This window comes from Notolepis coatsorum (genome assembly GCF_963971535.1).
Source record: "Notolepis coatsorum genome assembly, chromosome: 7".
Lineage (NCBI taxonomy): Eukaryota > Metazoa > Chordata > Actinopteri > Aulopiformes > Paralepididae > Notolepis > Notolepis coatsorum.
Window position 1 is genome coordinate 125,246,620 of NC_140171.1, and position 15,763 is coordinate 125,262,382.

A 15,763-nucleotide genomic window follows, 5' to 3' on the forward strand; every position below is an offset into this window, starting at 1 on the left:
TGAAAAGAAAAAAGTAAAAAAAAAATGTAAGGTGTTTTTATTTTTTTATCGGAGCTATCAATAATTTTATCGGGATGACGTGATAATTGCTGATATCGGCCCGATAATTATTGTGCATCCCTACTGGATTCAGGGGCAAGTGGAGTAGGGTCTGGATTCAGGGACAAGTGGAGTAGGGTCTGGATTCAGGGACAAGTGAAGTGGTGTCTGGATTCAGGGATAATATCGCTGTGGCCAAAATAATCTGATTCAATAGACATGGTCTGTACACGGTACAGACAGCTGCACAGATGTCTCTGTTGCACTCTGGAGTATACTACACACATCAGACATGTTCTCTGAGCAAGGACAGCTGCATTGTGTTATCTCCACTCCACACTTAAGTTAGTGCTTGTGCCAGCACATGAGATAAGATTATATATATATATTAAGGCTGCAAGTTAACGTGGTATTAACACGGTAATGCAAGATTCTATTAAAGCCACTATTTTTTTTAACTCACGATTAACTTTTTCGAATGATTATTATTATTATTATTTTTTACTAGACTTCACTCTGGTGTATTGATTGATACTCATTGGGCCTCATTCAACAATACTCTTATTATTTGTCTTATATTCTATTGTTAAGAGAACAATAAGAAAAGCCACCGCCACATTCATCAAGCCGTTCTTAACACATTGGGCGCCGGGCATTGTGCCCATCATTATACCCAGCCTGCCAGCACTGTAACCCTATGGAGATGTTTACCTTCTTTGCAGGGCTATAACTTTTTAAATATTATAGCTATATCTGCATTACTATGGCCCATTCAACATCGATTATCTATCGTTCCGGATGTGGGAACGTTATATTTTTTTCATTCATACATTGTTGTGTTAATACAGTCTAGAATATAAGTATGTTTTAAGCTTTTCTGCTGTAATTCCAAAAACGCTAGTTATAGGCTCTGACGCATATGATAGATTATCGATTGGCGTTTCTTTCCTATACACGCTATATTAAAAAATTCAAATGTATATGATCGGTATACATTATGCTTCATCATGCGTGAAGGAAAGGGGGGAGGGTCGTTTATAATTCCTTGATCGTCAGTAACTGCTTTATTTAGTATGGGTTGAGATGTTTGCAGTGAAATGAATAAACAATCGGGCTGAAAATAACGTTATATTCCTCTTACCGTTCGCCGATGAGACTGGAGGAAAAAGATCCCAATTATTTGACGTCGATCTCCTACATCCATTTCCGGTTTGTATGGCGCAATAAAAGCCGAAATCATATTGATTATTGCGTTTAGAAAGCGATCCAAATGCACTCGAGTGTTTGTCTGGATCCACGTAACAAGATATGACTGCCGGAGGGATTTCCTCGACGCACCGATCGCCACTTCCGGTTTTGGCGTGAGTGTAACTCGCCCGACCATCCACCAGGCGGCGGTATTGAGGCGTTGCAATCCAGAGGGAGGCTGGATTAATTATGAATGCCATGGTGATTTTTTTTTATATTGATCCCAAAAACGATTTACGCCGTTGTTGGCGTTCAACGCATGGCTGGCAATAACGACTTATGCCGTTTATGGCGCACAATGTGTTAACGTAGAGTTGTACCGATACCAAATGCCTCCGATACAGCCTAAAATGCTGGTATCGGTATCGGCGAGTACGCTTCAATTCTATGCTCCGATACCATATGATGTCATTTATCAACAACACATGCGGTATCCTCCTGCTGAAAGTGAGCATTATAAAACAAACATGTTTTTAATCGACCGTGAATGAAAGTGTCAATGCTGTTTGTCATTTTAACAGCAGATACTTTCTTAAATGCCATCGTCCCGACAGAGCGGTGTGTGACGGGGGGGCTCTGATGTGTCCGCTTGCTGGTGTTGTTTAGCATTAGCTGAAGAGCTAGTTTTAGCTTAACGTTACCTTGGCTAAAATTGGGACTATTCATAATCCAGCAATAATGGCTGCAGACCTGCAAGCAAAGTACAGCAAGTTGGCAAAGGAGTATTCCAAGGTAAATCACTTTTTCACCAGCAACGTTACATTTCAATCTACCGGTAGCTCACGTTAACTGGCTAACCTAGCTCACGTTAACGTGGCTAACCTAAGTGTCGTCTCACTGATCGACAATTAATGACATAATGCAGACAGCCATACCGGTGACGATGTTTAGCTTTTAGTGCCAAAGGATAAGAGTCTGAGGCGGAGTCTCAAAAGAGAATGTTGAATATTTATTGTGCATTAAAAATCACAACATACATACACATTACTACTAGCCAGAGCCTCTGCTACTAGCTAACTGAACCGGAGCAGCCTGGATAGGAAGTGCAACAACGTATAACCGTTTGGAACCAATGTCCCAACAACTGTTGGGTGGGTGAACTCATTGAGCATAGTTGTCAATTAATGATACTAATACTAATCTATACAATCACCTGTTGTTGAATAAATACCACTACTTTCTAATTATTACTAAAAACAGTATATAAAACAGTATCTGTAGCTGAAAAAAAATAGTTCTATAATTTATATTTCTTTTTTTAAATGTATGCACTGGTATCAGATCAGTATCGGTATCGGCCGATACCCAAAGCTTGGGTATCTGAATCGGATCGGGAAGGAATAAATGGAATCGGAACATCTCTAAAAATCGGTTCTTACCCAGGTCGGTTGCATGATGAATCCCACTCATTCTTAAATTCAAATGCGCGTTCACGCTAAAATCATTTGCATATAGACACGCCCGCCATCTCCTTATAAGGCGTCTGTAAAACAGCCGAGTTTCAGCATCTGATCGCTGTCTGTTCCATTCAACAGGAAACGATTTGCGACTGACTGACTCAAAATGACACACACACATCTCGCGACTCAGTGCATGTGTGTGTGTGTTCCTGTGGGTCGCTCATCGTGTGTGTGTTAATCTGATGACGTAAAGATCTATACTTGTACTTATACGTATGCCGCATAGTGCGAAATAAATCGTTCCAGCAAAGTAGGCTTTGTCAATACTGAACGACTTGACGACGCTTGTCAAGAACCAATCGCTCAGTAGGTTGGGAAATACTGGATCTGTCACCTGTCGTCTCTCTCTGAAAGGTCCCTGTGGCTAAAACCCAGAATTTGTACGAGCACAGAAGAGAGGAGAGGACATGTTGTAAATAATGCGTTCTAGCATCTAACTGTTCTAACAGCAATATATAATCTATTTCAGAAGAAGAACTAAGAAGTTATAATAATAATAATAATAATTATTGAAAAGTTCTGTGTTTATAAAGTCGTATTTGGGGGCAATTGACCAATGGTTTGCTTTCAACCCATGAACTCCTTCCTCTTTCACCTTTTTTATATATATTTTTTTATTGTATCTACTAAAACTGTATTGTATTGTTTGTTTTGTAAAGTGTCTTTGAGCATTAGGAAAAGCGCTATATCTGATGTATTATTAGGAATGGTAGGCTTTTTTTTTATGTTTCTCATCTGGGTAAGAGTTTCTTATCTGGGTAAGAGTGCTCTCGACCACTCTTAGAATTTGGTCTTGCCTGAGAGAAAAGCAACAATAAGAAAACATTGCTGAATCCCAGGTAAGAACAAAATAAGAGGAAATGCTAGTTAAGAACGAAATCTGTTCTTATATCGCTTCATGAATGAGGCCCAATGGCCAGATTAATCGCGAGTTAACTATGGACAATCATGCGATTAATCAGATTAATATTTTTAATATAATTATATATTAGTGCTGTCAACCGATTAAAATATTTAACTCGATTAATCGCATGATTGTCCATAGTTAACTCGCGATTAATCGCATTTTTTTTTCTACCTTAAACTGATCTTTTTCAAGTTCCTAGTTTTAATACTCTTATCAACATGCGAGTCAACAAATGCTTGCTTTATGCAGCCATTTAACACAAAAGAATGACCCTCATGCATTGCAAATTTGCATCAAATTCAAAACCGAGTGATGCACAAAATAACTTAAAAGAAAAGAATAATTTAAAACAATGAATACAGTGTGCATGAAATAATAGGGGAAAGAAAACGTTTAGGAACTTGTTACATTTACCCACATAAGGGCTGAGTAATCACACACCCCCCTCTCTCTCTCACACACACACTCTCCCAGCTCTCTTTCTCTCTTGCCCCTTCCTCATCTCTCTCATCCCCCTCTCTCTCTATATATCACACACACACACACACACACACACACACACACACACACACACACACACACACACACACACACACACACACACACACTTCAGAAACATAGTATCAATGAGAGCATCAATAATAGACCTGAGTGAAGTCTAGTAATAAAAATAAAAATGATTTTCTTAAGTTAATCGTGAGTTAAAAAAAATAGTGGCGTTAATAGAATCGGGCAATAACTTTGACAGCCTTAATATATATATATTAGTGCTGTCAGGTGATTAAAAAAATTTATCTACGGTAATTAATTACAGGATTTGTAATTAATTAATCTCATAACCATTTCTTGCCTGATATTCTATATTCTATAATTATATTTCAAATTGCATGTGTCCGGATGGCAGAATTCAGTACTGTATCTACAAAACCTTGTTTAATCATCTTCCATCTATTAATTTGCTTAGATTTTGCAGGTCTGGTAAATTTTAGCATGGTGTTATTCACAGTCAAAGATTAAAAAAAATTTATTGATATTCTCATTTGGTTCATTACAATTTACCGTACTTTTCGGACTATAAGCCGCGGCTTTCCCCCCCATTTTTCGACCCTGCGGCTTATATAACGGTGCGGCTTATATGTGGACAAAACCCGAAAATCGAAATATTGCTTTTTTTACTGCATTGAAATGTTATTTATCCCTTATTTGCTAAACTTAATACAACTTGTAAATGAGTTAATTCTTGTTATTTGTCCGACAGTATTGTGTCCCAATGGGAGTTATTCTCTGTAGAGGTGGGAGTCATTCTCTGTAGAGGTGGGAACTTAAAGCTCAATATAAGAACGGCCATGCACCACCACCCACAGAATCGAGAAAGAGCAATCAATCTGTCAATCCTTTCCGTGTCCGGGCCGGGTGAGGTTTCCCGTGTTGAGTCAAATTTAAGTCGCAGGCTCCACTCCTTATGGTAATTAAACATTAAAACACATGCAGCTTATAGTCCAGTGCGGCTTATATGTACACATCATTCAATTTAGCTGCTGCGGCTTATAGTCAGGTGCGGCTTATAGTGCGAATAGTACGGTACTCAAGCCTAGTAACACAGTATTTCTGACACTGGGAATACATTCTCTGAGATCCCTAGAATCGGATACCAAGAACATGCAAATGGACAATAAAAAAAAAGCCTGTAAATGTGTATTCTACGTTCTTATGGAATGAATAATGTTTTTATTTATAAAAAAAATAAATTGAGTTAATTTTCATAACGCGATAATTTGCTGTGTAATTAATTAACGCGATAAACTGACAGCCCTAATATATATATTACACATGTAAATCTATATCTTCCTTTTGAATAAAATAGGCTCACACACACAAGGGAGAGAGGGAGACTACATTTAGTCACAAATAGAGTGAAACGTTCACATCAGACAAAGACAAAAAGAAAGAAAATGTTGTAATTCTTTTTTACTGCAACTGAGCTTATTATTCCATTAATATACATTTTCATACTTGATCGATACAGAATTTCATCTTTGCATTTTCCTCTTTACTGCAGTATCTTCTTCCTGCTATTGTCCACATCAACCACCAGCCGTATCTGGAGAGAGGAGATGGACCTATTGTAAGTATACTAGCTATAACGGCACATGTGGCCAGTAACTGTCAAAGGCCCCAGTTATATCTCATCTAAATTATACCCCTAGTGGTGCATTTAGTTGAGCCTGTGAAATTCAACCTGCCATCTGTCTCCTCCTCAGTGTCTGGTCCTCGCCCCAACCAGAGAGCTAGCGCAGCAGGTCCAGCAGGTGGCGTCCGAATATGGCAAATCCTCCCGCGTTAAGACCACCTGTGTCTATGGTGGAGCGCCCAAAGGGCCGCAGCTCCGCGACCTGGAGAGAGGTGAGGATGGGTGTAGACGAGACACCTGATGGACATGTAGTGCAAGTAGTTGAATCCAAGGAGTTTTGAGTATCAATTGACCCATCTCAAACCCGCCCTTTTCTTGATCCTCCAATCACAACCGTTGCTTCAGCATGTGTCTGACTCTGACAATGGTTTTGTATGCAATAAAGCAAGCAGTGCACGGGAGATTTGCCATATCCTCTTGAGAACACAAGTTGATTAATGTTAGCATAGTGCTCATAGCGATTAACATGGCTAACATGAGTGAATGTTTGCTACTCGATATTTACGGTAGGCTACATGTTGTCTTGTACAAATGCAAACCATACACTGCAGGAAATCATAGCAGGAATATCGGCTGAAATATTGGGTAGCAAACATTAACTGACGTTAGTAAAAGCTAAGATTAGCGCTATGCTAATTTTGACCTGTTTCTGTTCAAAGAGGCTACGATAAACCTCCTGTTTGGATGTCAAAGGGATATGGCAGCTAGCAAGCTTATTTAATATTAGCTGCTTTCTTTATCATTATAGATGCAATGGTTATTTTTGTAGTTTTTCTCCTACTCATTCAGCTGACTAATGTAATGTTATATAATTGGCTACACTTGCTTGATAATAGCTATAGGACACAATTTCTTATCACTTCTCATAGTAATTTGCAGCCTATACCATTGTTAGACTATCGGCCTTGTTTATATGTAAAAAGGGAAAAAAAGGATTTATTACTGTGAAAATCTGTTGTCATGAATCAGTCTTAACTCTTAATGCTGTCTCTTATGCGCAGGTGTTGAGGTCTGCATTGCCACCCCTGGTCGACTCATTGACTTTCTGGAGGCAGGGAAGACTAACCTGCGACGCTGTACCTACCTGGTGCTAGACGAGGCTGACCGTATGCTGGACATGGGCTTCGAACCGCAGATTCGCAAAATAGTTGAACAAATCAGGGTAGGAGATGCAGTTATTGCAGCCGTTTGCATTGTAAAGTTAAGATGGGAAGCTAGTCCAAATCAAATAGATGGCTATTTTCAAGAGTTACTGCAAAATCCACTTCCAGGAATAATAAAATAATAAAAGACCTTCAAGCTGCAGAAAGGTGACTTGTGTAGCACTGCACTGCTGTTCAGTATGTTGTGTAGCACTGCACTGCTGTTCAGTATGTTGTGTAGCACTGCACTGCTGTTCAGTATGTTGTGTAGCACTGCACTGCTGTTCAGTATGTTGTGTAGCACTGCACTGCTGTTCAGTATGTTGTGTAGCACTGCACTGCTGTTCAGTATGTTGTGTAGCACTGTTCAGTATGTTGTGTAGCACTGTTCAGTATGTTGTGTAGCACTGCACTGCTGTTCAGTATGTTGTGTAGCACTGCACTGCTGTTCAGTATGTTGTGTAGCACTGCACTGCTGTTCAGTATGTTGTGTAGCACTGCACTGCTGTTCAGTATGTTGTGTAGCACTGTTCAGTATGTTGTGTAGCACTGTTCAGTATGTTGTGTAGCACTGTTCAGTATGTTGTGTAGCACTGTTCAGTATGTTGTGTAGCACTGCACTGCTGTTCAGTATGTTGTGTAGCACTGCACTGCTGTTCAGTATGTTGTGTAGCACTGTTCAGTATGTTGTGTAGCACTGCACTGCTGTTCAGTATGTTGTGTAGCACTGTTCAGTATGTTGTGTAGCACTGCACTGCTGTTCAGTATGTTGTGTAGCACTGTTCAGTATGTTGTGTAGCACTGCACTGCTGTTCAGTATGTTGTGTAGCACTGCACTGCTGTTCAGTATGTTGTGTAGCACTGTTCAGTATGTTGTGTAGCACTGCACTGCTGTTCAGTATGTTGTGTAGCACTGTTCAGTATGTTGTGTAGCACTGCACTGCTGTTCAGTATGTTGTGTAGCACTGTTCAGTATGTTGTGTAGCACTGCACTGCTGTTCAGTATGTTGTGTAGCACTGCACTGCTGTTCAGTATGTTGTGTAGCACTGCACTGCTGTTCAGTATGTTGTGTAGCACTGCACTGCTGTTCAGTATGTTGTGTAGCACTGTTCAGTATGTTGTGTAGCACTGCACTACTGTTCAGTATGTTGTGTAGCACTGTTCAGTATGTTGTGTAGCACTGTTCAGTATGTTGTGTAGCACTGCACTGCTGTTCAGTATGTTGTGTAGCACTGTTCAGTATGTTGTGTAGCACTGCACTGCTGTTCAGTATGTTGTGTAGCACTGCACTGCTGTTCAGTATGTTGTGTAGCACTGCACTGCTGTTCAGTATGTTGTGTAGCACTGTTCAGTATGTTGTGTAGCACTGCACTGCTGTTCAGTATGTTGTGTAGCACTGTTCAGTATGTTGTGTAGCACTGTTCAGTATGTTGTGTAGCACTGCACCGCTGTTCAATATGTTGCAACCGGTCAGTCTTGACTTCTAGAATCATAAGACCAGGATGGATCAGTGCCATCATTAAACCATCATTAAAATGCCTTCCTTTTTATCCCTGGGAGATTCATTGCGCTGTCAGAAGTAGAGCTGTGAGACTATCGGGGCTGTGGCCCATCAGCAGCATATCATAGGTCTGAAGATTGAAAACTCAGACCTCTCCTCTGGCTTGGCAGAGCAGTAAACTGATTCCTCTCGCTTTCTTTCTCTATTCTTTAAGCCTGACAGACAGACCCTGATGTGGAGCGCCACCTGGCCCAAGGACGTCCGCCAGCTGGCCGAGGACTTCCTCAGGGACTACGTCCAGATCAACGTGGGAGCCCTGGAGCTCTGCGCCAACCACAACATCCTGCAGATAGTCGACGTCTGCAATGAGGGCGAAAAGGACAACAAGTATGGAGCCAGTAGAGAGCGATTTAGGACAAGACGGCTGCTATATCTATCTCACTGGATTATTCTATTTATTTATTCTTGGGCTTTCTGTATTTTTCACCCATCCCAATTTAGTCGTTATGCCAATTCCCTTCCTGGTCATTGCGCGCATTTCCCCACTGTCGGCCTGGGGAGGGTGTAGAACTACCACATGCCTCCTCCGATACATGTGGAGTTGCCAGCCGCTTCTTTTCACCCGACAGCGATGAGTTTCACTGGGGGAACGTAACACGTGCGGAGGTTCACACTATTTCCCCCCAGATCCCCTCCCTGCTGAACAGACAAGTAGGAGTCGCAGTTTACAACGACCAGGACACATACCCCACCGGCTTCCTACCCACTAACACTGCCAATTGTATTTAGTAGGGACGACTGACCAAGTCTCTGTGGTGGTAGGCGAGTGCTTAGTCCACTGCGCTAAATAGCCGCCTTTATCTCACCGGATTATAATCTTGCTGTGATCTCTTTGCAGCATGGGTTCTCCCTTTCCCACAGTTCATATTTGGATACATGGGTGTGGATGTTGTGCTTTGAGTGTCCTAATGTGCTCCTCTCCTCCTCAGACTCCTTCAGCTGATGGGGGAGATCATGGCAGAGAAGGAGAACAAGACCATCATCTTTGTGGAGACCAAAAGGCGCTGTGACGAGTTGACCAGGCGGATGAGGCGCGACGGGTGAGTGAATTTAGAAAATGCCAAGTCATTCTATTATAGTGTGGATTAAAGGCCTACGGAGTCCTGTCGGCAGGCTGTCTTGTCACTCTGCATTGTCTTCTAGGTGGCCAGCCATGTGTATCCATGGAGACAAGAGCCAGCCAGAGAGAGACTGGGTACTCATAGGTACGCATAATGCTTCATGGCCATTTTCTGTATGTGTTTCTGCTGATTAGTATCACTCCTCTTGGAATTCCTTAATCTCTTAACCTCTTAGGCCAGAGCCCTATTTTCTGAAATCTGCCTAAAATACATACCTAAGTAGATGGAATATTGCTCCACTTCTACAAAGCCCATTTGCATTATGCTTGGTATCTAGAGACATCTATGGACCTCAGTGAATGTATTCCCAGTGTCAGAAATATTGTGTCTATTACTAGGCTTGCTTAAATTGTGATGAAACGAAGGAGAATATGAATTATGATTTTTCTTTGACGGTGAATAACACCATGCTAAAAATGACCAGACATGAAAAACTGCCACTGAGCTTGTTCAGTACCTTCTTGAGATCACATGTACAAACAATCTAAGCAAATTAATAAAGGGAAGATGATTAAACGGAAGGTTTTGTAGATACAGTACTGAATTCTGCCATCCGGACCCATGCAATTTGAAATATTATAGAATATGAGGCCTATAAATTACCTTATAGCCAACTCGCACATTTATGGATTGGGCCAAATCTTCTCTTTCAAATGGGAGAGTTCAATTTGGATTTAGTATCACCAGGCGTGCATGAAGAACGGAGAATGAAATCTATTGTATGTACAGTAGGTTTTTTATTCTTGAGACGGCTCCGCCATTTTTAAACTGATTTCAACACGGATAGTTGCTAAATGTTCACAATAGGGGAGACTAACTAACTGCTCTCCAATATATAATAATAATAATAATAACTTTATTTGTATAGCACTTTTCATACAGAGGTTGCAGTTCAAAGTGCTTCACAACAGTAAAAAATACAGGCATAAGCGAGCATAAAAAGATAGACGGGTAGAATCAGTGTTTCACATTAGGATCTAGCATCCCAATAGGCTCTCCGCTTACAGTTTTCAGTAACACAAGTAGTAAAAATAGTTTAAAATTATTCAGTTTAAAAATAGTAAAATAAAAATAAAATAAAAATTATAAAATAAAACGGACATAAAAAATACAGGCATGAGCGAGCATAGCAAGATATGGCAAGTGACAACAATGCATAGACATAAGATTACAGTCTGTTCTAACAAACCAAACTGCCATGTATTAAAGTTTACAGACAATCCATGCTGATTGATCTGCCATAAGCAAGTGACATAGACATAAGATTACAGTCTGTTCTAACAAACCAAACTGCCATGTATTAAAGTTTACAGACAATCCATGCTGATTGATCTGCCATAAGCAAGTGACATAGACATAAGATTACAGTCTGTTCTAACAAACCAAACTGCCATGTATTAAAGTTTACAGACAATCCATGCTGATTGATCTGCCATAAGCATAAGATTACAGTCTGTTCTAACAAACCAAACTGCCATGTATTAAAGTTTACAGACGATCCATGCTGATTGATCTGCCATAAGCAAATCATAGTGTTTCACATTAGGATCTAGCATCCTAATAGGCTCTCTATTCAGTAATACTCCTGTAATTCAAATAATAAAAATAGTTTAAAATGATTCAGTTTAAAAATAGTCATAAGTAAGAAGTAAAAAGTGCAATAACCGACGGACATAAAAAATACAGGCATGAGCGATAATAAGAATAGTTTAAAATGTTTCAGTTTAAAAATAGTCATCAGTAAGAAGTAAAAAGTGCAATAACCGACACATGAATTTGATAGGCAGTGTAAAAGAGTAGGCAGGGTAAGAATAAATACAAGTTGTGTCAGGATATCCCTGATATTTCCTCTTGCCACTAGGTGGTAGCAGATATCTATCAGTGAAATGCCTGAGCAAAGAGATTTTAAGCTGTCTTTTAAAGATGTCTAGCGAGTTGGCTTCCCTGATGTTTTGGGGTAGTTTGTTCCATAGTTTTGGGGCATAGTTGATAAAGGCTGCATTACCGATATGCCAATAACGTTCAGTTTTGTGGTATATAATCCTGAGAAATAAGATTTAAAAAAAAAAGAATCCTACACAAGTAATTAGCTTGAAGGCAGTTAGAATCCGTTAGGTAGTGTAGTTCTTCGAAATTCCAATGCTCATTGAGAGCTCTGGATGTCCTCTTCTCATAATGCCTACAATCGTCATCATTCAGCGACGGCCGCTAATTCAAAATGGCGGATATCCGTGATAAATACAACACATTTCAAAAACTAAATCTCACTAATAACACTTTAACCTATTGATAAACAAAAATAATGCTGAAAATATACACTGACTGCTGTTAGGCATGGTTAGGATGTTTACTCTTGAAAAAACTCTTTAACTCTTTAAAAAAAACGATAATTGTCAGACAGTCTAGAGAGAAGGATTTATGACGTGATGTCATTTGCGGTTGCGGACCGCACGGGTGGAAGAGGTTAAGGTTAAGAGCGTAAGAAGTAATCGCAGTTAATTAATTGTTGGCGCACATGATTAGCTCAAGTGAACGCTTTGGATGTGGAAAGGGTTGTGCTTATAACTTAATTAGTCTTTTAGTATTGATTGGTGTTTTTGTGTGCCCCTAATATTTAGTTTCTTTCAACTTTCGATCCTTTCAACAGAATTTCGGAGCGGCAAAGCTCCGATACTCATCGCCACAGATGTGGCCTCTCGTGGTCTGGGTATGTCTCCTCAAAACACGGCACACAATGCATGCTAGAGTCTTCACGATACCAAAACCTTTTACTATATACCAATACCAAGTTTAGTATCACAATACTCTATATATGGTAGAAACTATACTTGAAACTGAAACATTACTGATTCAATACTCTGTACCTAATAGATCAGAAACGGAATGTCTACAAGGGTTGAGCAAAATTTTTTTATTCACAGATGGGGTTGTGCCTTTTTTTTCTACTGGCCGATCTTTTTGACACTATAGAGTCACCATAGTTTAGAAGTGACATGCACTTCGGGAATTGTAGCTAGTAGCTCTATGCTATTTAACTAAAATGAGACTACTTACGATACAGTAGGCCTGACTTTATGCTACATGTATCATTTCATTTATCAGATCACAATCCTGCTAGCTAGCTTATTACCTAACCTGTCATGTTTTGTACTCCTTGGAGATGCATATGTACATTGCATATACACAGTATATGCATATGTGCATTCTTATACAGTATATGCATATGTCTATTCTTAGTGCCTGTCACTGAGGTCTTTGGCAAGGTTTTAAAGTGTTTCCTCTTGCACAGCACTGTTTTATAGCACCTTTTGCATGCAGGCTTCGTTACGTCAGTGTGTTCACTAGGGGTGGGACAATACATCGATCCAGATCGATATATCGATCTATTATCAATAATCAAATAGGATCGACGCAACGTAAAAAGATCGATTCATATTGCGATACTCTTATTTTGAAAATCCCCGCGAGTCATATCCACCGGCGCCCAGTATTGTGAAACTCCGTGTACACATTACAGCAGTGTTTGCGTCTGCTGTAAAGCACTACAGAGCGTCTATTTTGCGAGCAGATATAAGTCTGTGCAGTTTTTTCCCCGCAACGGGTCAAATGCATATAACAGGCGTTGCATCGTCGCCATTCCTTTATGCCAACGTCGCGTTAAATATCTAAATGAACGTCGCGTTGGCTGCTTAAAAGCTAAGCAGCTAACCGTGAGAGAGAACAGGAGAGTGAAGAGGGGACTTGGAAGGAGGAGGGGTGGGGGCTGTGGGGGACTGTGTGTGTGTGTGTGTGTGTGTGTCTGTGTGTGTCTGTGTGTGTGTTAAAGCTCAATATATAAAAACAAAAGTGAACAGGAGGTCTATTTGTATTAAAAACAATAGATTGTTTTTCATTTAAATGTCTGGAAGAGCTCAAAAATAAATACATCAATTGATATTTCCGTAGCCTTTTTTTTGTTGATCTAAATGTGACTGATTGTGTTAAATGGGCACATAATATCGCCTCATATCGATCGCAGGCACCTGAATTGAATCGTATCGTGGCAGACTTTGTGATATCGGCAAATATCGTATCGTTGTCCAAAGAATCGATATCGTATCGTATCGTGATGAAACTGATGATTCCCACCCCTAGTGTTCACCATCAGCGTCGGCTCTGCGGGCAAAGTAGTCTCACACTAGACTTCGGCAGCCCCTGTTGATAACTAGTACGGGGCGTGTGAAGGTATTATCTCTGAAGATGACATGTTGTTGTCAGTAGTAGTCATGTTGAGGCAGAGGCATTGCTTCTCTCTCACGGAGTTGATTTTGATTTGATTGTATTAACGCATTGAGTGCCACGCCCCTTTGACCATATATGGGCTAGAGTGCCAGTAAGGAAGTCAATGGGAGGTCGGGGAAATTTGGGAAGGCTTAAACTATATCTTAAATTATGGCTATGGGGTCTAAAACACCCTTCACTTATCAATGACTTGCTTGCAGTCAACATGTACGAAACTGATTGTTTTTTCATTGGTACATTTCCGTTTTATACCGTTTTGAATACGAGCATAGTTTTGGAAAGTTCTAGTAATTCCAGAGAAATTCCGCAATAATAGCTCTTTAGTGGAATACACAAAACGGCAAAGCTCCGATACTCATCGCCACAAATGTGGCCTCTCGTGGTCTGGGTATGTCTCCTCAAAACACGGCACACAATGCATGCTAGAGTCTTCACGATACCAAAACCTTTTACTATATACCAATACCAAGTTTAGTATCACAATACTCTATATATGGTAGAAACTATACTTGAAACTGAAACATTACTGATTCAATACTCTGTACCTAATAGATCAGAAACGGAATGTCTACAAGGGTTGAGCAAATTTTTTTATTCGCAGATGGGGTTGTGCCTTTTTTTTCTACTGGCCGATCTTTTTGACACTATAGAGTCACCATAGTTTACAAGTGACATGCACTTCGGGAATTGTAGCTAGTAGCTCTATGCTATTTAACTAAAATGAGACTACTTACGATACAGTAGGCCTGACTTTATGCTACATGTATCATTTCATTTATCAGATCACAATCCTGCTAGCTAGCTTATTACCTAACCTGTCATGTTTTGTACTCCTTGGAGATGCATATGTACATTGCATATACACAGTATATGCATATGTGCATTCTTATACAGTATATGCATATGTCTATTCTTAGTGCCTGTCACTGAGGTCTTTGGCAAGGTTTTAAAGTGTTTCCTCTTGCACAGCACTGTTTTATAGCACCTTTTGCATGCAGGCTTCGTTACGTCAGTGTGTTCACCATCAGCGTCGGCTCTGCGGGCAAAGTAGTCTCACACTAGACTTCGGCAGCCCCTGTTGATAACTAGTACGGGGCGTGTGAAGGTATTATCTCTGAAGATGACATGTTGTTGTCAGTAGTAGTCATGTTGAGGCAGAGGCATTGCTTCTCTCTCACTGAGTTGATTTTGATTTGATTGTATTAACGCATTGAGTGCCACGCCCCTTTGACCATATATGGGCTAGAGTGCCAGTAAGGAAGTCAATGGGAGGTCGGGGAAATTTGGGAAGGCTTAAACTATATCTTAAATTATGGCTATGGGGTCTAAAACACCCTTCACTTATCAATGACTTGCTTGCAGTCAACATACGAAACTGATTGTTTTTTCATTGGTACATTTCCGTTTTATACCGTTTTGAATACGAGCATAGTTTTGGAAAGTTCTAGTAATTCCAGAGAAATTCCGCAATAATAGCTCTTTAGTGGAATACACAAAACACGTTGTCATTTTTCGGCTGATTCATGAATCCTATTCAAATAAACGCTAGATTATCGATAGTATATGTGTACTTATGCACGCTAGAGAAGCGGGCTGAAAATTTGTCCTGGTCAGCGCTAACGTCATACACACACACACAGACACGCTGCGATGGCTGAGAAAAAACATCTGATTAACCAAATACTGGTCAAATAGAGTCCTTACCTCACATCAGATGTTCTGCAAAAAGATTAATCCAATTCCTGATCGCCATTCCAATTATTGATCGCGTTTATTGATCCAACATTATAGTCCAAAACACATAATCGAAAG

The 15,763-nt window shown here is 40.1% G+C and overlaps 1 protein-coding gene across 1 annotated transcript in view; it reads left to right on the forward strand.

The window, feature by feature from the left end:
* LOC311232200 (putative ATP-dependent RNA helicase DDX17) overlaps positions 1-15,763 on the forward strand; it is a 36,344-nt gene that overhangs the window by 6,773 nt on the left and 13,808 nt on the right. The window contains exons 5-11 of the mRNA XM_084318909.1: positions 5,714-5,779; positions 5,916-6,057; positions 6,847-7,007; positions 8,704-8,876; positions 9,479-9,589; positions 9,693-9,754; positions 12,318-12,377. Of these exons, the coding sequence (XP_084175035.1) occupies positions 5,714-5,779; positions 5,916-6,057; positions 6,847-7,007; positions 8,704-8,876; positions 9,479-9,589; positions 9,693-9,754; positions 12,318-12,377 (775 nt within the window). The remainder of the gene's footprint in view (positions 1-5,713; positions 5,780-5,915; positions 6,058-6,846; positions 7,008-8,703; positions 8,877-9,478; positions 9,590-9,692; positions 9,755-12,317; positions 12,378-15,763) is intronic.